At 45.4% G+C, this 23214-nt stretch overlaps 1 protein-coding gene across 1 annotated transcript in view; it reads right to left on the bottom strand.

The window, feature by feature from the left end:
* Nucleotides 1-23214, bottom strand: part of BFSP2 (beaded filament structural protein 2) — a 65825-nt gene that overhangs the window by 6014 nt on the left and 36597 nt on the right. Inside the window, exons 2-5 of the mRNA XM_032631349.1 lie at nt 20236-20318; nt 16737-16893; nt 15599-15760; nt 2925-3056 (exon numbers count right to left, since the gene is read on the bottom strand). Of these exons, the coding sequence (XP_032487240.1) occupies nt 2925-3056; nt 15599-15760; nt 16737-16893; nt 20236-20318 (534 nt within the window). The remainder of the gene's footprint in view (nt 1-2924; nt 3057-15598; nt 15761-16736; nt 16894-20235; nt 20319-23214) is intronic.

Genomic DNA, 23214 nt, shown 5'->3' with positions numbered 1-23214 from the left:
GGATGGAGAAAAGCCATCTCTGCTGAGTGCTCCCTAAATTGCTGAATAAATGAACAAATGATTTCCTGTTGTCCTAAGCCACTAACACAGCAGATGGATGTGATAACCAAAATAGATCCTCACTGTACAAGGGAGAAAACGGCATCTTCGGGAGGTCACACAGCTAGTGAGTAGAGGAGCCAGGATTCAAGACTCCAGGGTCTGAGTGCCCGTCCCGAACTCCACAGGACAGCCACTGTCTAGTGCATGATAGAGCCAGAGAGCTCTGCTCTCTACTTATGACTCGTGTTAGTGGGCAAATCCCTGAACCACAGTTTTCTCTTCGGCAAAATGGGATGCAGTCACAGTCTACCCTACTTAATGTTTCCATGAAGCTCTGATGAGAGACTGCAGGTGGGCATGCTCTTATTACTGTTTCTATCACTTTGAAGAAATTGTGTTTTGGGCACTGTACCAAGTGCTTTGGGAACATAAAACTACTTAGACATGGTCCCTGCCCTCCAGGAGTTAATGTGAGTTCAGTGCATGAGCTGATATAACCACATGAACCAGGGGCTCTGAGTGTGAGTGGGTGGCAGGTGGGAGGGATCACCCCAGCTCTGGAGTCAGGGTCTAGGCTTCACGGTGGGTGTGGCACTTCGGTGAGCTCCACCTCACCTGTGCCCAGGGTGTGGATGACAGGAGCAGGTAGAGGAGGCAGAGTCGGGGGAGGAGTCTCCTTCTAGACATGGGAGAACATATCCAAGGGCTCAAGTGTAGGAAAGCAAAGGATGAGTTCTGGGCATTAAAATGAAGCCAGAGTTGGCTGGTATTGGAAGGTCTGGCAAAGGAAGACTTTCTATTTTACCCACAGGCAATTCCAGGCAGTGGGGATACTGATAAAGCAGGAGAGAGGGGACAGTAGATAGAGTGAATGGCCCAGATGGTGCAACAGGGGACAGGTGGAGTCTATTGAAGGGAGGAGAGGGTGGATAAAGCTTCAGAGATATTTTGAGGTGGGAAATGGAAGCCAGAGACCTCAAGTTGGAGGACATTCATCTTCTCTGCAGAACAGTGCTGGTGACAGCATCTGCCAAGGGGCAGAGGTAAGGGCGGGCTGGGGGCGTGTGAGGATGGAGACTGCTGGAGCATCCACTCTGGGGAACACAGGAAGTATCCCTGCTTTTTTCTGTCATTTGTGTACTGGTTTTCTTTTACCAATCAGAAGACAGGAAACATATAATTCTTGATGGCCTCTCCCAAGTCTAAGGGAGGGCTCAGCACGTAGTAGGCTCCCGATACATGTGTGTGCAATCTGAGCTGGGTGATGTGCACCCGCTACTTAGGCTGCAATTTCTCCAGGCTTTGTTTTTGATGATGTGGCTTGAGGATACAGCCCTCACCTTTTGCCTGGAACTTTCTATCACCAGAAGAGTTGTAACTTTGGCAGCCACAAGGACCTCTGGGGGAGAAATGGCAACCTCTTAACTGTGTCTAAAGCAACTGCATTCCCAACATTAGGATGTTTATCAAGGGTTATGGCAGGTGAATAAAAGTGATTAGCATAAAATCCACATAACACTGAACAACGCAATCTCTTTCAGACAACTTTTTAGTTAAAGTAGCAGTGATTTAGGCTGTAGTTTCCTGATCTTTCTCACCTCAGATCCTTTCCTCACACCCCCTTGCACTGACCCAGATCCCATCAGAGGATGACTCGGAGAAAAGTGGAGCAATGAGACGTGTGTCGTGTTGTAGCAAGACTGAGCATCTTCCCTGAGCTGACTGGGCACCATGTGACCTTGTTGCTGAGGACAACGGACCAAGTGAACTGAAGACCCTTGAAAGAAGGGAACTGGGGCTGATGGGATGATCTTGGCAGTAGGCAGAGGAAAAGTTGTTTCTGAGGGGAACCAACTAGAGCAAATACTTGAGCTAACTTGGTGGCAGGCTGTGGCTAAAGCAGGAGGTGGGGCTGGCAGTTTGTGATGGAGCTGTCATGGGTGGCAATACTGAGATGAGGTGTATGGGGGGGTGGAAGAATGGGTACCCAAATAACCCAGGACTTGAGGCTGTTGGGAGAGAGGGGCTTCTTGGGCCTCAACGACGTCCAGACTACCTCAGCTGCACAGGGATTATACAACCCAACACCTTCATGCACTCTGGTGTGTACGAACACCTGTGGTTTGATTCAGTACACATGGCCCCCTGGAGGCATCCAGGAGGAGCCGTGCTTGACCCTAACAGAACTTCAGTCCATCCCAGAGATCAGAAGGTGTATTACTGTATTATTAATAATCATTTTAACTAATAATAATAATTAATAATGCAAGAGATCCATCCACAAACCACAGTGAGTCTGAAGAGCTACCTAGCTTACTAGTTTTGCTTGGGTTCCCCAGAAGCAGAGCCAGACACAGGGATCCTGGTACATGCCAATAATTAAGGAGTTCCGTTCAGGAAAAGGGGGAGAAGGAAAGCAGTTCAGGGCAATGTAAAGTGTTAAGCCAGGAGGTGGTCTTGGCTGGACTGTGGCTACAGCCTGATCCCTTGGAGAGCTCTGTAGTGTGGGTTACAACACAGAGCAGAGTCCACTTTGAAGCAAGTGGACTGGGCTTTTAAACCCCACTGTCAGTCAGTCATTGGCCAATGGCTGAGGACTGGGGGGGCACGCCTACCATCCTAGGCCAGGTCTTCTTTTTGGCAGAGGGCAAGTCTCTGGGCATCTGTGGCGTCAGCAGCCAACAGTCATGGCAGCAGCCTGGTGAAGGGGATTTCACTGGGGCACTAACCGTGTCTACTACATTTGTCATTTGGTATCGGTTGATCCTTTGCAGGCCTCAAAACTCATGTGCTGTGAGATGGGAAACCCATATGACTACAGTTAGACAGTTGAGAGTAAAACTTCACGCAGGAAAGGCCAAGGCTCTTCCTGGCCCACTCACCAGGGCCCGTAAGGATTCCGTCTCAGCCTGCAGGCTCTGGATTTGGCAGGAAGTGTTGTGCACCTCCACCCTGAGGGCAGCAGCCAGCTTCTCTTCCTGGGTCTGGGCCCTGCGGGCCACCTCCGTCTGTTGCTGTGGAGAGGCAGGGGTGAGCAGGGGGAACCAGGGCCTGAACCCGTCCTTCCCTCTTATCTTCTCCAGTCACCACTCCGCAGCCTCTAACTCAGAGGAAACAGCCATTTGATTTAAAAATCGCTCTTTCTATCGGCGCCCACACCAGCTTGTATTCCAACATTTATTTAATTTGAACATATAATGCATACAAATGGAATAAAATTCAAAAGATTTTCTAAAGGATATATAGTAGAAAGTCTCCTTTTCTTCCTGTGCCCTACTTACTTTGTTCTCCTGTTTCTAGTTTCTCATATCTCCTTCCAGAAATATTTCATATATTTATAAATAAATGCATATGAGCATCCCTCCTTGCTTTGGTACTTAACATATTTTTAGAAATTATTCTATAGCAGTATATATAGATCACTTACATTTTTTTTAAGGGCTGCGTGGTAATGCCTTGCTTGGAAGTACTATGATTATTTGGAAGTTCCCCACTGATGGACACTTAGCTTGTTTCCAGTCTTGGCTTATTATGAACAATGATGTAGTCCCTCATTTTCCATACATGGGAGGATCTCTGAGGGGTAAATTCCTGTAGTGGAACTGCTGAATCAAAAACATAGGCATTTGTGGACTTCCCTGGTGGCTCGGTAGTTAAGAATCCGCCTGCAATGCAGGGGACACAGATTTGAGCCCTGGTCCAGGAAGATCCCACATGCCACGCAGCAACTAAGCCTGTGAGCCACAACTACTGAGCTTATGACCCGCTGCAACTACTGAAGCCCACGAGCCTAGAGCCCATGCTCCGCAACAAGAGAAGCCACCGCAGTGAGAAGCCCACGCACTGCAATGAAGAGTAGCCCCTGCTCGCCGCAACTAGAGAAAGCCCGCGTGCAGCAATGAAGACCCAACATAGCCAAAAAGAAATAAATTTTGAAAAATAAAAAAAAAAGGAGCATATGGCCCTGAGGGTCAGAGCTGGGATTCAAGCCCAGCAGCCGACCCCAGTGCTGTGCTCTTAACAACCAGTACTTAATGCTGCCGATTCCACCAATGCCTCAACTTAAGACCCTCCAAATTAGAGCTGTCTCCCTCAAAGAGAAGGTGGATCCCTCTGAAATACCCTCATGGTTCACCAAGTCCTGTGATCAGTAGCCCGGTTTTTCTTCCTCCCTCTGGGGCCGGGGCCTGGCCAGATGGGCTGTGTGGGAGAGGGGTACCCTGGCAGACAAATGGAGTCAGAGTGGCCAGGGGCAGCCGTGAGCTGAAGCTGGCTCCTAAAAGCTCACAAAAGCCAAGTGTTAAAGTTTCAGGAATTTTGTGATCTGGTGGTTATGTAGCCATCATTCAAAATTAGATTATATCAAGTTACAATCAAATAAGTTATATGAAAAAGGGTAATAAATACATCACTGGCTAATTATTTTGCATTTTATCATTATCTATGCTACTGAGGTAATTTACATCAATGGTACTTGCGTGGTAGAAATAACACATAATGCTGTGCTCCTGCACATCTCTTCCCAACTTTGTGTTCATTTACATCATGTTAGTAGTTTGAAATCAACCATGGTGAGAGTATTTACACCATGGAAACTGGCAAACACTCCAAATCAGGGGTTGAATTATTGTTTTGTTGATTGTCCAGATTTAAGAAAGGGATGCAGAAAATGTTAATAATGCAGATTAAACTTAAAAGTGGGTCATGTCTGTAGCTATTGTACTGGGAATGGCACAAAAATTAGAGGGACTATTCTTCCAGTATATGAAAATTATCATGTGATTCACAAAGAAATCACTCACAATGCTGATGAATGAACTCATCCAAATATTAATCAAAATTCATAGCAGAGCTATCCTCATTCATCATTGATGTGAGTGACTATTTGCTTAACCAGATATTAATAATCAAGCATTTTTCTGTAATCTGACTTTGTGACACTATTGTTGATGACAGAATTGTAAAAATGGCTGGTGGATTTCGCAAGAAATAGCAAGTCACACTGAAGCTATAGATGCAAATGGAAGAGCAAAGTATTTTATCTTAAAGTGTGTTATTTCTAAAATTACATAAAGAAAACATCAACAGAAACTTTCATGTTACCTTTTAGGTAGTGTTATGAATTTGACTGGCACATGAAAACATATGTTTACATTTCTTTGCAGAGAGCAGCTGGGAAACATCACCAGCACAGGATGGGTAAGAGCCAGGCATGAGGGGAAGTCCAGTCCCACGGAGGCATGTTTTAAAGCCTTGGTGGGCATGTCTGGGGTAAAGCTGCTGGCCAAGGCCATAGCCCTGGCACTGAATGAACTGTCCCTCCTCTCGACCCAGATAATGTACTCGGTAGTTCAGTGGCACACACTGGTCTCTGGAGAGATGAATCCCCAGGTCTTAGTTTTATTGGCAAAATGCTGTACCCAAGTGTTTCCCAAATATTCTTGGACAACCAGCATGGTTTGTCATGTATCTGCATACTAATTCAAACTGTTTTTATTTGAAACAATTCACTTTTTCTTTGTAAATAAATGTCTTTAAAATGTAAACTACAGTTAACTTCTCAGATTTTAAAGTGTGTCAGCATCATCTGGGGGACCTTGTGAAAATGCAGATTCTGATTCAGGAGATCCTGAGTGGGCCCCAGGAATCTGCATTTAAAACTTCCACGTGATGCCTGGTTCATGGAAGCAAAGTTCTAGATTGCTACAGAAACTGATAAAACTGTATTATTTGCCATAGATAAAAGATAACTGAAAAAAAATCAATAAAATTAAAGCAACCACTGTATTATATTCTAGCAAATGTTGCTTGCCAAGCTGCTGAGTCTCAAAGCTGGCTTTCTCTTTGTTGAAAGGCAAAATTAATAAGTATAAGAGAAGTGTTAATGATGCCCCAGCACCAAATGGAAAATTTCTTGCACCATTTTTAAATTAAGATGGAAAGAGAAAAAGAAATTAATTTGATCACTGTGGGTTTCAGTTTTGTTTTATATCACGTCCCAGACCTTCTCAAATCAGCTTGCCACAAATGATACTTGCCCTTCATCTGGGGACAGTTAATTGTCTTAACTCACCTAAAAGTATTACATGTTCTTCTCCAATGGCTTTTTAGATTTATGTTTTCTCGTTATTATAATAACTCCTGTTTCCATTTCAACCCAACGCCTACAGATTTCTCCTCACAGACCAAATAGGAGGTGTGTGGTTCTAGCTCCTGAGCATGGGAAGGGAGGATTGATCTGTCGTTCAGTGCCATTGCTGGGATGTGTGCTGAGGTTCAGATATGTTGGTTCCCAGGCTTGCAAACCAACTTGAATTCTGGGCTCTACTATGCACGAGCCGAGCCACCCAGGTTTGCACTCCAGCTGTGTTTCTGGGGCAGGAGAGCATGTTGGCATTTTGAAATATGGTAAAAATTTTCAAATTAAAATTTAAAAATTGGCACAGTGTTGCCCATGAAGGATGGATGTGACAGACAAGAGCAGCAGGCTGTTGAGTGAGTCAGAATGAAGAATTGGAGGGTCTCCAAATGGAGGGGAAAAGAGGCATCTCCACACCCCACCCATCTGGCGGATTAGCGTTGCCATTCCCCAAAACACCTTTGGCGATTGGAAAAAATGGCCACTTTGTGGTGTGAGGGGAGAGTGAGAGTTTAGGAGGGGGGCAGAATGTGGCGAGCAACGATGCTGGTGTGTTCTTAGCAGAACACATGTCCAGGCTGAGCCCTCAAGGGTGGACGTGTGCAGCCTGCCTTTCCCCGAGCAGTTGCTGTGTGGGTTCCAGCAAGTCACAAGCTCTCTGGTTTTTGCAGCTGGGGGACAGTTTTATGAGAGTATCGCTCTGCTGCAGAGCACAGCTAACGGCCTTGCTCTTAAGCTTCTCAGACCTCACAGGATCACACGGACCTCATTATGGTCACTTTCATGGAGAAAGGGAAAGCAGTGGGCTCCTTGGGGACAAAGGGGTTCCCGATCTTGCATGATAGAGGAAGCTTATCCGCAGGGAAGGCACAGATTTGTGGTCTGGAAAGATCCTGACAGAAGTCTGGCCTAACCTTTTGGTCCCTCAAGACAAAGCCCTCCCAACCTCATACAAGATGTCACTTGTGCTCATCCTTAAAAAAGAGGATGAGTCAAGGTCCGCCCACTCCATGAGGTCTGTCTGGGTCAGAGTAGCAGTTAAGAGTGTTGATTCTATAGTCAGAACATGTGGTTTGAATCCCAGCTCTGCCATGGTCTAACTGTGTGATTTACCTAACCTCTCTGTGCCTCAGTTTCCTCCTCTATAAAATGGATAAAATCACAATACCTATCTCGGGTTGGGAAGATGAAATAAGAACAGACCAGTCAAGCGCTCAGGACACTGTTGGGCGCTCTGTAAACCCTCAATAAATGCACTGCTGGCCCTGCTTTCCCAGCACAGCTCACTCTGCCTGGTGTGGTCTTTCTGTCCGTTGTCTCCCCAGCCAACCTCACACTAGACTGTGGCACCTTGTGTGCAGGAACAACTTCTTACTCACCCCTCAACACCCCCGGACACCTAACATGGTTTTTACCCCTAGAACATGCCCAACGATGTTTATTGAAAGTCTACAACGTGTTTCAGGTGCAGTCTTGGGACTGCGGAAGAGGAAGATCTACCAAGAATGGAATTAATTCTCCTTTTCATTAGTAGGACAGGCTGTCATTATTGTAATGATTATAAGGCACTCTCCAGTCACCCAGTGTCATATAAATGTTATTTAGCTGAGGATAGATTTTGATAGGCAGCACACACGCACCTGAACTACCCCAGCCAGGTGTAGGATTCACTTGGGAGAAAGCTGGATGCCATCCAGTCTTCACCAGAGACATGGGTCCTCCTTAGTGGGAATTAAAAAGAAGTGCATGTCTCACTCAGTGAAACATCAACACTGGCAGAAGAGCTGGCCTGGCTAGGCTGAGCCATGTCTCTCCTTAAACTTACATGAGAGCTGCTTGGCTGTTGAAGCGTATCTCTTTGGGGTGTAGGACCAATTCCCAGCCTCGGTTGAAGCTGCCAAAGGAAACACAGAGGAGCGTGTGGCTTGGCAGACTTGCTGACCTATTGGTCGCGAGTGAGCACACCCAGCTGATGAACGAGGCAGAAGGGGCTCAGCAAGGAGGGGTATTCTGAGGAGAAAAATATATTCTTCATCTGCAAGTAATTATTGGAGAAGTCTAAGTGAGAGCATTTTTGTTCGGGTTCATGGAGATTATTCCATTCCTAAGAAGGCTCGCCTCTGCTCTGTCCCTGCCAGGAGACTAGGTGTTGGATACGGGCCACCTTACTTTAATTTCTCAGGGATTTGGGTTGTTTTGTCTTTGCAGATCTCTTAGTTTCGAAGTAAGATCCCTACGCTTTTCCTGGGAAAGAGTTACTGTTAAGAAATATCTAGGACAGCTCTGAGATAGTCAGAATCAGTGGCTGGGGATGAGCAAGAATTGAAGCCAGGGACGTTGTGTCCACAGCACCAAGCCTGGGGCCTGCAGCTTGGTTTGTGGTTGACAAATGGAGTTTGAATGAGTGAGTGAAGATTCCTTGGTGGAAGGTATGAGGATGAGGTTGCAATGGTGGATGGGTGTTGACCAGTCGTGGGGTTGAAAACACAATATAGGAGATGAGGACCTGGGCTCCCCCCGTATGTGGCTGTGCTGGGTAGTGGGGTAAAGGACTGGCAGTGCCCCCTTGATGAGACAGTCTCTTTATTTTCCCTAGTCTGATACCCTACCTTCCTGCCCCCAGCCACACCAGCTGGGGCACACCACCGTAGCACACAGCTATACTAACACTTCCTTACAGGCTAACAATATGTTTTGAAAGCCAGCTGGAACTACCATAAATTAAGTAAAAAAACAACTGACAGGGAGTTCCCTGGTGTCCCAGTGGTTAGGACTCTGAGCTTCCAATGCCAGGGCCTGGGTTCAATCCCTGGTCAGGGAATTAGGATCCTGCAAACCTCGCGCTGTGGCCAAAAAAAAAAAAAAAAAAAGACAGTGACAAGCTGGGAAGATATTTGCAACTTATATCACGGAGAGAGGACTAATTTCTCTAATTTACAAAGAGCCACTACAAACCAGTAAAAAAGAATCCCAGACCTAATAAAAATGGGCAAAAGATATGATCTGATAGTACACACAAAAGCAAATATGGATGAAATTCAGCACGTAAAAGGATGTTCCACCTTCCTCATAATATGACAAATGCAAGATAAAAGTATACTGAAAAACCATTTTTCACCTATAATATTGGCAAAGATCACAAAGTGATCACAAACTGTGAGAACTCACAGTATCAATGAAGAGGCAGGGAATGGACACGCTCAAACATTTCTGATGAGAATATAAATTGTTATAACCTTTATAGAGGATAATTTGGCAATGTTTATCAAAATTACTGATGCACATAATTTTTGCCCCAGCAATTCCATGTCTATAAATTTATCCAGCGGATACATTTCTATATTGGGAAATGAGGGACATACAAAGTCAGTGACTAGTCTTATTTATAATAGCTTAAAGATTGGAAGCCACCATTCATCAGCAGGGCACAGGTTAAAGAAACCCTGGGATACCTGTTAGCTGGAACAAGGGTTGGCAACTTTTTCTGTAAAGGGCCAGATAGTAAATGTTTTAGGCTTAGCAGGCCATATGGTCTCTGTTGCAACTATTCAACTCTGCTGGTGTAATGCAAATGCAGCCATAGACAATATGTAAATGATAGGCATGGCTATGTTCCAATAAACCTTTATTTGTGATAAACAGGCAGCAGGTCAGACTTGGCTTGTGGGCCATAGTTTGCTGCCCCCTGTGGTACAATATTGTGCAGCTAAAAAGCAATATGTTCTGAATGCTACTAATTGTGTTAAAAGAGGGAATATATACATCGTTTCTTGTACCTGCATAAAATGTCTCTGAAAGGGCACATGGGAAAAGGAAAACATTGACTGACCCTACAACAAAGACTGGGTGGCTGGGACATGGGTGGGATGACACTTTTCACTGTATATCATTTTGAATTTTGAACCAAGTGAAGGTATTAGATATTAAAATGCATAAATAAAAAAAGAAATAAAAGCAAGCTGGGGCCCTTTTGTAAAACTCGCTCTGTGATGTATTTTGAGGTTTAGAAATGCTAGGTGACTCATCTTCAGTGCTTGCTGTGAGCGTACCAGGAGGAATAAGCCAGTGCTTATTTCACAGAAGAGCCATTGAGATTATAGCCAACTCATCAGCGCACAGGGACCCCTAGATTACAGATGCTCTCAGCGTTCTGCTCTCTCAAAGGAACTCTCCCAGTTGGCTATCATGGCAGGACCATATTAGGCTGTCTTGGAGCCTAGAGCAAGGGACAGTTGAGTGCCAGAAATCCATTTCATCTAATTTCATATATCCTAGAAAATACTGAATCTTCTTGGTAAAAGCAAGCAAAGAAAAGCCATAGACACAGCAACCTGTATAAAATACTTGCCCTCACAGAGCAAGTTATTGTTTGTGAATACGGATGGCATGGTGACATGTTACCCAAGTCTTCTAGTCTCTCATGGGTGGATCTAGACCTATGCTGTCCAGTATGGTAGCCACTAGCCACATGTAGATATTTATGTAAGAAGTCATAAACATTAAATAACATTAAGAATTCAGTTTCTCAGGTGTATCAGGCACATTTCAAGCACTCAGTAACCACACGTGGCTGAGCTGCCACACTGCACTCTGCACAGATTACAGAACAGCCCCATCACTGCAGAGGTTTCCATTAGCGGGCACTGTCTGGTGCCTCCTGCAGCTCTAAGACTATCAATAACCGGAAACCTCGCAATTCACTTCCATCTCTTCACCTCTCTTCATTCTTAACCATCTCCACAATCTGTCATCCTGACTGTTTGAGGCACGATGGTTATAGCTCAGATAAAGTTTCTGACCACAAACACCTTAAACTGATCTGAGGCAAGTGTGACCTACTGTCAGGGCAGGGAGCATGGAGAAATCTATTTGTTGTGGAGTTCCTGGCCCGGAGGGACTCATAGGAGCTGCCACCCAACCCCCCTCCAGCTCACGCTGGTGATTGAATAAGGCTTTGGTTACTGTGCACGTCACCCAGCTGCAGCGAACAAGGGACAGAGATTTGGCTTCTGGGAACTGAGGGGAGGGCCTCCAATCCCATCAAGGGGAAACCGAAGTGGGGTAGGTCAACCTTTTGAACCCTAAGCAGCCTGATTCTGAAACTTTGAGAGCCCTTAGCCTTCAGGGTGGCCCCGTTTCCAGGAGGACCGCACACTGTAAGGAAAAGGTCAGTTGGAAGAAACATGGGATTATATGTATCGTGATGGACTGACATGGACATGAAAGACTATACCTGCATAATATATATATATATATTTTTTTTTTTTTGCGGTACGCGGGCCTCGCACTGTTGTGGCCTCTCTCGTTGCAGAGCACAGGCTCCGGACGTGCAGGCTCAGCAGCCATGGCTCACGGGCCCAGCCGCCCGCGGCATGTGGGATCTTTCCGGACCAAGGCACGAACCCATGTCCCCTGCATCCGCAGGCGGACTCTCAACCACTGCACCACCAGGGAAGCCCAACTGCATAATATTTTCGAAAGTGTCTTTTTGGTTACCTGGAACTTCATTTTCCTGTTGATGATATGATGTTTGAAATGCTTGCATTTGTGAAAGAAAAACTTAGTAGAAACAGCCTGGCTGCAGGGAAACTAGAAGTTCCTGGCTCTCTCTCCTCCTTCCTTCCCTCCCTTCCTTCCTTCCTGGTAGCAGAAAACACATCTGTGAAATGGGAATAACAAGAGTTCCTGCTTTTGAGGCTGTTGTGAGAATTGAATGAGCAGAAAGGATGTCAGAGGTCTAGCCAGCACAAATGGCCTCACGTGGTTATCAGTTTTATGTTTTAATTCTAGGTCTTGTAACAATGACTGACAGATGATTTCGATGTATCCATAAGTTCCGCAAGTTTTAGGAAAGAAGGGCACTGAGAAATCTTAATCTAGCCAACGTCAGTGTACAGAATACTTGCACTCAGGACTCTCTTGTTTGTCGCTCTACAGAGTGGAAATGTCTCAGCACATGGATCCAGGAAACAGGTGAATAATAGTGACCCTTCAGTATTGCCCAAGGTGGTCTTTTTAAGGTCTGTCAGTTGCAGACTGGGAAGTGTGTTCCATGGCTAGCCAGGAGGAGGTGTGGAGGGTGGTATGGCATGGTATGGCTGTTGGAGGTTCTGGAAGTATCCCCAAATACCCTGAGCTGGGTAACCACATCAAACAGAAAAGGAAGGGCCAGACTTTAAAACACTGGAAATTCTCTGGACCAACGTGATCCCCCAGTCACTGAATCATGCAACCTGAGAAGCTCCAAAGACTGGACCACTGAGGTTCCCGACATCTGTAACACCGTGGCTGGAGAGGACCTGGTGTTATAAGCTTTTACTGATTAAGGAATAAAAAGAGTTGGCAGGAAAGTGATAGCAGATGCTGATGGCATCCACCTTGACTCCTTGGGCCACTACATGTTAGTTCTCCCCAGCTTCCTTCTCTCTGTCAGATTCTGTACCTCTCCCTGGGAGCTCTCTCTGAAGTCTTTGAAAGGTCACTCTGCTAGCAGATGGCCGATGACTGAGGGGAGAGGGTATTACTACCCCAGCTTCCTCTCCTCTCTCCTCTCCTGTATTCTGCACTGTTCCCCAGGCCCCCATGGGGATGCTCCTGTCTCCCCCAGTGGGAGCTGGTTGGATAATGTGTTCTTTGTTTGCTTCTCTGCTTCCCGCAACTTCCAAAGAAACCACCTACACTTCAATATTTGTCTCAGCATCAGTTTCTGGAGGAACTTAAATGAAGACAAATTAATCATGTCAATTAATTTTTAGCCTCTCCAAGCTGAGAGGTAATTAAATACATGTCTGTATTCTCTCTGCAGAATGTTTAGAAAGCAGTGTGTGCTAAACCATTTCACATTTGGGCTTTGCAGCCAAGAAACCTACAAGAGATGTTCAGGCTGGACAAAAGTCAGCCCCGGAGGGCATGATGGCAATTGACAAAACTATTTATTGGAGGACTTCTGGCTGTCAGTTCTGATCTCTGTTGATGATTAGAGGAATTCACTCATCCTGCAAATATTTTCTGAGCTCCTCCTCTCTGCAAGAGGCCCAGGGAGCATCGGCCAAACTGAAACAAGTACTGTCTGTTTTCTCTGAGACGTAGCTTTCAGATTACTCTATTAAAAAAAACACTAATGAATCTGTTCAGAATTAATGTTTGAATGACTGTTGGGCTGGTGATGATTCTCAAGAGGGTGAGGGATGAATAATAATGAAGTTTTTTTTTTCTTTTTCACACCATGCAGGATTAATTTCTGTTAATTACCATACTCCTCCACCCTTTCCCAAAGAGATAATCACTATGGTGTGGTGTAGACCCCAGGAGGGTTGGGACAGAAACAAGTCTGCAAATTCGTAGTCCACTGTGATTTAGCTTTGGAGGAAGAGCCAACAGCCTAATGCAGAGAAAAAAAAATCCCTGGATCAAGAGCCAGGAGAGCTGAACTGTGGTGTTCCAACCAGCTGTGCGACTTCAGGACATCAACTGCCCTCTCTGGGTCTCAGTTTCCTCACCTCTAAAATGAGGGAGTGGGACTGATGGTCTCTAGGGTCATTAATTATAAATATTCATGAGTCCCCTAAGAAGCCATGGACCCAAACCATATATCTGCTTTGGTTTCACTTTCTCTTTGTGTGGTTTTGCCTCTCACTGGTTATGGGGGCTGTATTTCGTGGAGGGACTAGGCACTATTTACCGTGGAAATTGTTTGTAGTGACTTGGCCCAAGGATTTGAAGGTTAGAAAGAAGAGCTTTGGAAAAGGGGTAAGGGGTGGAGAATTGGGGAGTGGAAGATGTTTTCTGGGCTGGAGAACATTGGGGGATCCAGACTTGTGAAGACCCTGCGGGGAAGTTTCCTGTTGATACTTGGGGGGCAGGGGTTGAGGAGGGCTGGGAGAAGAAAGAGCAGAAAAGGTCCTCCCGGTTTTCTTTTGGGAGTTTTTATCAACTCTTGTGGTTCCCAAACTTTACTGTGTGTTAGAATCATCAGTGAGCTTAAAAACCATGAAGTCCCTCTCCTCCTTCTGATTTAATTGGTCTTGGGCCTGGGTGTCTTTGAAAGTGCACCGAAATAATTTTGTTGTGCAGTCAGGATTGAGACCCACTCAGTGGTCACCGAGAAATCAGGAGCAGCCCTCTTGCCTTCTTTCAAATTCTACTTTATTTTTCCTACTTCCTTCATGCTTTCCTTCCTCTTCTGCTCTTTCAATCCTCTGCCTCAGAATTCCAGAATCATGAATGGGTGGGAGAAGGGGAAGGGAAGAACAAACCCTGTGCATTCTATTTTCTCGTTAATTCCTTTCTTATTTATAAGGTTTAATAAAAGATGCTTTCCCTCCATGAATATAATTCATACTACTTTTAAAAAAACAAGAAAAATTGGGAAACAAGAAAGAAAAAACATCACAACATGAAATGGGTCCCACACTTAAAGATAACCACTGCTAATGCTAATACTTTTACAGTTTAGAGTTTTCTTTCTGATTTTTTTTTAAGGGAGACCTTTTCTTCACAGCTTTATTAAGGTATAATTGAAGTACAAGAAACCGTGTTCTGACCTTTTCTTGATGCCTAGTTTCTTTGTTTGAAGGCTTTACCTACTGTGTATAGCAGGGGTTGGCAACTGCAGCCCGAAGGTCAAATCCAGCCCACCTCCTGTTTCTGTAAATAAAGTTTTATTGGAACACAGCCATGCTCACTGGTTACCTTCTGTCCACAGCAGCTTTCACACCACAGTGGCAGAGCTGAGTATTGCAACAGAGACCATCTTGCCCAGGAAGCCTCAATATTTACTATCTTGTCCTTTACAGAACAAGTTTGCTGACCCCTGGTACATACCAATCTGTACTCTCTTTTTTCTCCCCATTTTACCTTATTGCCTGAGCAGTTCCCATATTGCTATAAATGCTTCATAAATATCATTTCTAATAACTGCCTGATATTTTATTGCATGGTTAGGCTGTGGTTTAGTCTTTCTCCTGTTATTAAATATTTATCCAGTTTTCTTCCCAATTTTTTCACCTTATAATAATGAAGGCTTCAGTGGGTATATCTGAATGTACACTTCATCTGTATTTTCAGTTATATCTTTAGGATGGGGTCTAGATTATTCAAGTGGTAGGCAGGAGCATTTTATGATTCTTGGTACATGTCATCAAATCCCTTCCTCAAAGATGTCACATGGGTTTGTGCTCCCCAACAACTCAGGAGAGCACCCACATTTCCACATGCTTGCCAGCACTGAGTATAACCATTTTAAATTTTTTCTGCATTTAGACAGGTAAACAAAAAGCTTTGTTTTAAATTGCATTTCTTTTCTGTCTAACGAGATTGAAATTGTTGCTTTTCTTCTTTTGCATGTTGGCTGCTACTCATCTTTGCTTGGCCTCCTTCTGCACAGGGCAGAGTGAGGATGCTGGTCCTGCCTCTTACCTTAGCTTGGAGCAAAGCTCCCGCTTCCGCCCACTTCTTTTCGACATCTCTCTCCCAGTGAATTCTGATTGTCTCAAGGATGTCATCCAGCCCAGTGCCAATGGGAACATCCAATTGTTCCAGCTCAGACCCTGCCAGCTGTTTGTATAGCATTTTCACATCCTGAAAATGACAACATATACCTCAGTGAGTTCCAGAGGAGAAAGAAAAGACACAGAATTCTAGCCAGCCGAAGCCCATCTCTGTGGGCAATACTTTGCTTCTCATTTTGCTGCTGCCAAACATGGGGCTTCACAAAGGACAGGCAAAGTCCCTGGTCCTCTTCCCAGCATGGGCGCTATATTCTCTTTTCCTCAGGATGCATTTCTAGGCTACTCTTCACAAACCCATGCCCACCCAAAGCAAAGATCAAAATAAATAAATAACAAAATAACAACACAGAGTAAGCAATAACAGCAAGATGAAATTTATGAATTTCATAAAGTCAGAGGAGGCGGAAAGAGATTTAAAGATAACTGCAGAGTTTTTAAAGCGTTACCTTGGGAGAGTGGTGAGAAACTATGGAGCTGAGAACAGGAGGAAGTTGGCTTATTGATTCCTGGTTAGCTTACAGTTGGACAAAAGAAGGAACTTCCCAATGTGAACATGGTTAAATGGGTTTTGACTTTTTCCAACTGCAAGCACTGTTTGGATCTTGACTGGTGTGAGGTTGTTTAGAATCACTGCAGGTCTGCAGGACACTGGACAACATCACCACAGGCGGTCCCCTTCAGTCCTGTCACTCAACGATCTGACTTAATTTCATTGAGTGTGACTAAACCACAGCCTGGGTCTACTCTCGGAGCTATTTTGTTTGTCCAGTACAGTGTTGAAAAAAAGTCTGAACTAGAAAGCTTAGGGGATGCTCCCTCCAATTCAACACACGTTCCATCACTCACTACTGCTTGGACCTGCTGCCTCCCCATTTATGTACCGGCCTGGTCCCTGAAGCCATTTGAGTTTGAAACTCAGGGTAACCTCACCCATTACAAGAAGTTGGAAATATTTTACTGGCATTTTGCCTGCAGCCCTGGGCAAGTGACGCGGAGCGTCACCTGTGTTGTGAAGCTCAGCCCGACAGGTGAGGGCCCCCACCTACCTCTTCATAGCTCCTTGACAGAAAGCCAAGTTCTTCTTTCAGGCTTTCTATTTGACTCTCCAGATCCTTTTTTGTCGAATTCGCTTCATCAATGACTTTATACAGAGAGTTAATTTCCTCTTCCGCCGCCTTTCGAAACGGCTGCTCATTTTCATATCTGTAGGTAAAGGAACTCAATCAGCAGAGCTGGGTGACCCCAAAGAAAAATAATCAAATTATAAATGTGACCAACAGACCAATTATTCACTTAAGCAATGAATGTTAAAAGTCACTGTTCCAATGGGTTTGCGGACACTGTTAATGGAATTGCTGCCTGTTGATTTATTAAAATGAAAGCGATTGCAGCCAACTTCTGATAACAGGGCACAGGGATTAATTAGGTGCCATCCTCATGGGGCACTGGAAGCACAGAGCTCTAGGGAAAGCTTCTCCAAGAGGCCAGATCCAGGTAAGGGGACCAGTGTTGTCATCATTATGCTGATCTGTCATCCTTTTCACCTGGGGATCCTTTAACGAACATTACTTAGAATCTGCTAAGTCCCAGGCTGTGTGCTGGCGATCCCCAAATGAAGAACGTGCATGGTTCCTCTCCCCCAAAGCCCAGGTAAAATTTCAGGACCGTGGCTGCAAACCCAAATGCCTTCAGGGACCAAGTGGGGAATGTAGATGAGGGATGAGGGTCAGGTCTGGGCAACAGCATAAAGGTGGGAATTGACACGCGTAGGACAGCACATGCTTCACCTAAAACGGTGCTGCTGCCCAGCCCTCCCCATCACTGCAGCGTGGGAAGGGGTATTCCCTTCTCTTGAGAAACCAGAAACCTGGATTTGCATACGAAATATGCAAAAACACACAGGCACACATAATACACGCAGACACAAGTCTGAAACTGCCCCCTCTGCGTTGTTTCAATCTCTGGTTTGCACAGGGCCTTTTTTCTAACAGCTACCCAACATCTTTGGCAGTTTCTCCCAGTGGCACTCCTTTCTTCCATGGCCTTCCACTCAGCCAAATTTCACACCTTACCTTCATCCATCCACAGAAGGGAGAAATCTCACACCTCTCGTTTCAGAAAGCCTCTCAAGGTCTTAGAATTTTAAAGGAATTTCTTGTTCAACTATCCAAACTCCTGCCTGATGACAATCCCTGATGGCATTTTTGATAGGTGATCATGCAGGCTCTGCTTCAATACTTCCAGCAACGGGGACCTCATCATCTCCCAAGGCCATCAGACCATTTTTAGACAGCTGTAACTATTGCAGATTGCTTCCTTCAAGAGCTTTAGTCTCTATTCCTGAAAGAGTCTGAGTTCCACCCACTGGAACACCCAAAGTTAGTCTAATCCTTCCACTGGCAGTCCTACAAATATTTGGAGACACTCTCTTATGTCACTCTCTTGTCCCCCATCTCCATCCACTACACCCCTCCAAGACTTTTTGTCCTCAGGTTAAGCATTCCTACTTCCTTCCTCCATTTTTCATGCAAATGGGTTTTCATATTTGTCATTATCGAGGGCAGGGACTATGACCCTTTCATTTTTGTTTTTGCAGCAGCAGGTTTAAGATATATTTTTGGAATGACTTGAAATGCTCCAATTGGTCTGTGTCCTTCTTAAAATGTGATACAGAGAATGAAATGCAAAACTCCAGATGCTACCTGATTACTTCAGGGTCTTGTGGGACTGTCTGCTCCTTTGTTTAAACCCTTTAATTCTATTCATCACGGATCCTAAGATTTGTATTGTGGGTTTTGTTTGTATGTTCATTCATTTCATTTTGATTAGCTGTATTTCCTGCTAACTAATATTGAGTCTCCTGCCAAGTAGATGTCCTGAACATTTTTCACAAAAGCTACTTTCAGCCCAATTTCTCTGTCCTCCTGGGTGCAACTGGTATTTGAACCCAGGAATAGGAGTTTATGTTTATCCTCTTTCAATGTCATTGGTCCATTGTTCCAATGTATTGGGATCAGAATCGTGATTCTGTCATTCTACTCTTCACCACCCCAACTGGCTTTGTATCATCTGCCATTTTGCCACGCCTGCTTTCAAGCACCTTGCAGTTAAAAATAGTAAATGAAGGGACTGAGGACAGAGTCCTGTGGCATACCACCAGAGACTTCCCTCAGAGTTGGACCTGTACATTTGAATCAGCACTTGGGGGCTTGTTTCAGAAGCGTTTTTCTGTGCTCTATATGTGGAATTAGATTTTCTACCCAAATTTATACTTTTTGAAGGATTGCGTTCTTATTAACATTTAGTTCTTTTGGAAACAAGTCCTACCCTTCCACCTGACATGGAAACCCACTCATATGACGGGGATTAGTCTCTTTTGACCCAAGCTGGAAGAATCCCCCACGTGCCTCTGGAGTCCTATTTTGTCCTATTTTGATCCATAAAAGGGGCATCTTCATTTTGCTTCTCCATTAGGCCAGTGTTTTGCAAACCCCACTCACCTACACGATTTTTCACTAAATGTGTATCTTCTGTATCATTATTTACTTTATGTTGTTCCTTAAATTCATGTACTGAAAGAGTAAATATTAAATCAATAAACTTTAAAAGCTCTTTATATTAAATAAATTTTAAATTGCCACTATAAATGGTAGTACTGTAGTGGAAAAACAGTTTCATGGGCCATAAACAGAAGGTAACTAGAAAAATAAATATATGGGCCTTCCCTGGTGGCGTAGTCGTTGAGTCTGCCTGCCGATGCAGGGGACACGGGTTCGTGCCCCGGTCCGGGAAGATCCCACATGCCGCGGAGCGGCTGGGCCCGTGAGCCATGGCTGCTGAGCCTGCGGGTCCGGAGCCTGTGCTCTGCAATGGGAGAGGCCACAACAGTGAGAGGCCCGTGTACCGCAAAAAAAAAAAAGAAAAAACAATATATATGACTGGGACTTCCCTGGTGGCACAGTGGTTAAGAATCTGCCTGACGATGTAGGGGACATGGGTTCGATTCCCCGTCTGGGAAGATCCCACATGCTGCAGAGCAACTAAGCCTGTGCACCACAGCTACTGAGCCCTTGTGCCACAACTACTGAAGTCCGTGCGCCACGAGCCTGTGCTCCGGAACAAGAGAAGCCACCACAATGAGAAGCCCGTGCACTGCAACAAAGAGTAGTCCCTGCTCGCCACAACTAGAGAAAGCCTGTGTGCAGCAACAAAGACCCAGTGCATCCAAAAATAAATAAATAAATAGATAAATTTATAAATAAGTAAATACATAACTATTAAAATTAAAACGTTTATCTTTATACTGCTTAAAACGATCTTCATCAGCCACATTATAGGAAACACTATTAGACTCCAAAGAGGTGGTTCTCAAGGCTGGATGGGCATCAGGAAAGCCTGGTGAATGTTAAAAATACAGAGGCCGGGGCCCACCCCCCAGCCTTCCATGAGGCTAGGGTGCATGCTGCAGACTCTGGGGCCGCATTACCCGAGTGGCCCAGCAGTCTGGGGCACGGAGGGACTGTCCCCTCGGCTGTGGAGTGTTACCTCTCCTTAAAGTCGTCCGCGCCCGCCTGGATATTCTCCGTCTGCAGCATGAGCCGTGCGTTTTCCAGGACTGCCTCGCCCACCTGGAACGACCACACACCAAAGGACAAGGTCACTGCGACGTCTTCCTACTTCAAATGGTGCCTCGCGCTGGGCACAGAGGCTCTGGGACGCTGAGAGCACTTTCTCATGGCAAATATTTTTAGAATTCAAGTGTCCCTCTCTAAGAAAGAGGGGGAGAGATAGACACGAAAGCATAAAATCTTGGTGTCTTCTAAGAGCTTTTAGGGTTGGATTTTTGGAGCAAAAAGATTGCTCAGGGCAGACTTGTCTGTGGCCTTTGTCACAATGATGAGCTTTCGGCTCTCCAGTGAAATTTCTGGCTCCTTAAATGAAGTTTCACTGGCTTGACTTAGTGTCTCTTAACATTTTCTGGTCATGGATGCCTTTGGGAAGCTGATGAAATCTCTGGCCCACTGCTACCCAATAGAACTTTCGGTAATGATGGAACTGATCTGCACTGTGTGGTCCAGCACAGTGGCCACACGTGGCTACTGAACACTCAAAATGTAGCAAAGGCAACTGAAGAACTGAACATTTACTTTTATTTAATCTTAACTAATTTACATTTAAATAGCCATAGGTGGCCACACATGGCTCCAGAACTGGACAGCTCAGCTCTAGAATTCTGTCCACCCTCAGAACATACATGTGAACATAAACATTGTACATACAGCTTATGTGTGTACATAAATATTGTACATACAGTTCGGGGGTTTCATGGGGAAGAATGATTTTTCAAATTTGGCCCTCAGCACCCCTCAGGGTTCCCCACAGGTGGGGATTGGGAGGATAGTCATCTTCTTAACCTGAGAAACTTCTTTTTAAACTAAATATATTTTTTACATATTGGCTTTTGGATAATCTGCAGCTTGGGATGTTACTGTTACTTTAAAATAAGGATGCAAATCTGAGGAAACTTTCTGGAGTGATAAAGATGTTCCATACCTGGATCTGGTGATTACATTGATGTATAATAGGTAACAATTTGTTAAGCTGTACCATTAAGATTTGTGTATTTTACTATATGTAAATTATGTTTAATAAAAATACATAAAACTGAAAAAAAAACGGTTGCATATCACTGTTTTAAGCTCTTATCAGTCCTTTGCTCTTGAAAGTAAATGAGTTGGAAGTTCTTTGCTGACTTGGTGGAGGACTTCTGGCACCAGAGGTCAGAGACCGGAGTAAGATGAGAAAGACCAGGGAGGGGGAGACCCCAGTTGCCTGCTCCCCAGTGTGCGTCAGGGCAGGGCTGCAGCAGAGAGAAGATGAGGTTGCTGGTGGGAAATTCAATGAAGTGGACAAACAACACAGGATGACCCTACTGGAACAGGGGAGCTCCATCCCTTCCACCCAGATCTGGGACTTGGTCCACGCCTGTGCTCCCTTGGTTTCCCCAGAAAAGCCCACTGTGCTGAAGTGGCCCTTCCCAGGGTCAACTCCTTGTTCATTGCTGTGTCTCCAAGCTCTGGTTGTGGTGGACATTCCATCAACACCTGTTGAGTGAATGCCTGCATGAATGAATTGTGACCATGGGTGAGCCATTCCCAGTCTTCCCCTGTCCCAGGTCTGGAGATCATTTTCTGGAAGCCCCCAAGAAGGGTGTTTTAAGATGTACCCGGGATTTTGTTTTTATTCTGGTATGGAGAGGCCAACAGATCAGGAGACAACGGACATTGCAAAGATCATTTGTTACTCACAGTTCCCAAGAGGAGGGGGCAGCCATACCATGTAGGCCAACACAGAGAAGAACCAGGGTTGGTCAGGAAGCAGAAGGGGCGAGGGGAAAGCATGGGCAAAAGGCTTTATTGTGGTTTTCATGGGAAGGAATGGGCACAGGAGTGTAAGCAGCTGGGATTGGCTGGTTTGAATAATTTCAATGGTCTCTGGGCTATAGGGGTGGTCCCTTGTTGTCTGGTACCCAGTCCTGGGTGGTCAGAGCAGAGGAATATTGCCTCTTGGAGTGTGAGTCACAGCAAGGGGAGGCAGGTTGGGGTATTGACTCAGGATGCGTTGGTTTGCATCTCAAAGGCACTCTCACAGGTAAGTGGTTCCTATCTCTAGGATTCACTAGCCTTGCAATGGGGCAGTCTCTCCCTGTCAATGAGGTCCCAGCTGCCACAGCATCAAGAATACAGAAAATGGGGCTTCCCTGGTGGCACAGTGGTTGAGAATCTGCCAACCAATGCAGGGGACACGGGTTCGAGCCCTGGTCTGGGAGGATCCCACATGGCGTGGAGCAACTGAGCCCGTGAGCCACAACTACTGAGCCTGCGCGTCTGGAGCCTGTGCTCCGCGACAAGAGTGGCCACAACAGTGAGAGGCCCGCGCACCGCGATGAAGAGTGGCCCCCGCTCGCCGCAACTAGAGAAAGTCCTCACACAGAAACGAAGACCCAACACAGCCAAAAAAAAAAAAAGAATACAGAAAATAAGAACATAGAGTTAATATCGTTGAATATAGTTCATTCAACGGCTCTGGCTATGTGAGGCCTCTGAGGACTGGCTTTGGCTGCTCTGACCCAGCCCTCTATTCGTCCTCCTTCACACGCTGCTGCACCCACATTTAGGAGCCCCTTTCCTTGTCTTTGGATGCTCCGTGATGCCATTTTGCAGATGATGAATTTGCAGCCCAGGGCAATTACCCTGCTCATTTTCTTACAGTGGTGCCCATGGCAAATATTCCACCCTAGCACGGGACCTTGAGTCATAGCAGGTGTCCAGACCATGGGCTCATAAACCCCAGCTGCAGACATGATGGCTTCCAAAGTGCTCTAGAGTAGGTGGCCATGCAGGGCCAGATGCAGGCAGATGTGGGCTTGGAGCTTGTACAAGTTGGGAGACTGCCTTTAAGAAAAAGAATAAAAAATTACTAATACAAAGGGGGACATGCAAGTGAGGGAGCTTGAGGCTTAAA

This window comes from Phocoena sinus, chromosome 4 (genome assembly GCF_008692025.1).
Source record: "Phocoena sinus isolate mPhoSin1 chromosome 4, mPhoSin1.pri, whole genome shotgun sequence".
Lineage (NCBI taxonomy): Eukaryota > Metazoa > Chordata > Mammalia > Artiodactyla > Phocoenidae > Phocoena > Phocoena sinus.
This window is presented reverse-complemented; position numbering and strand designations above follow the sequence as displayed.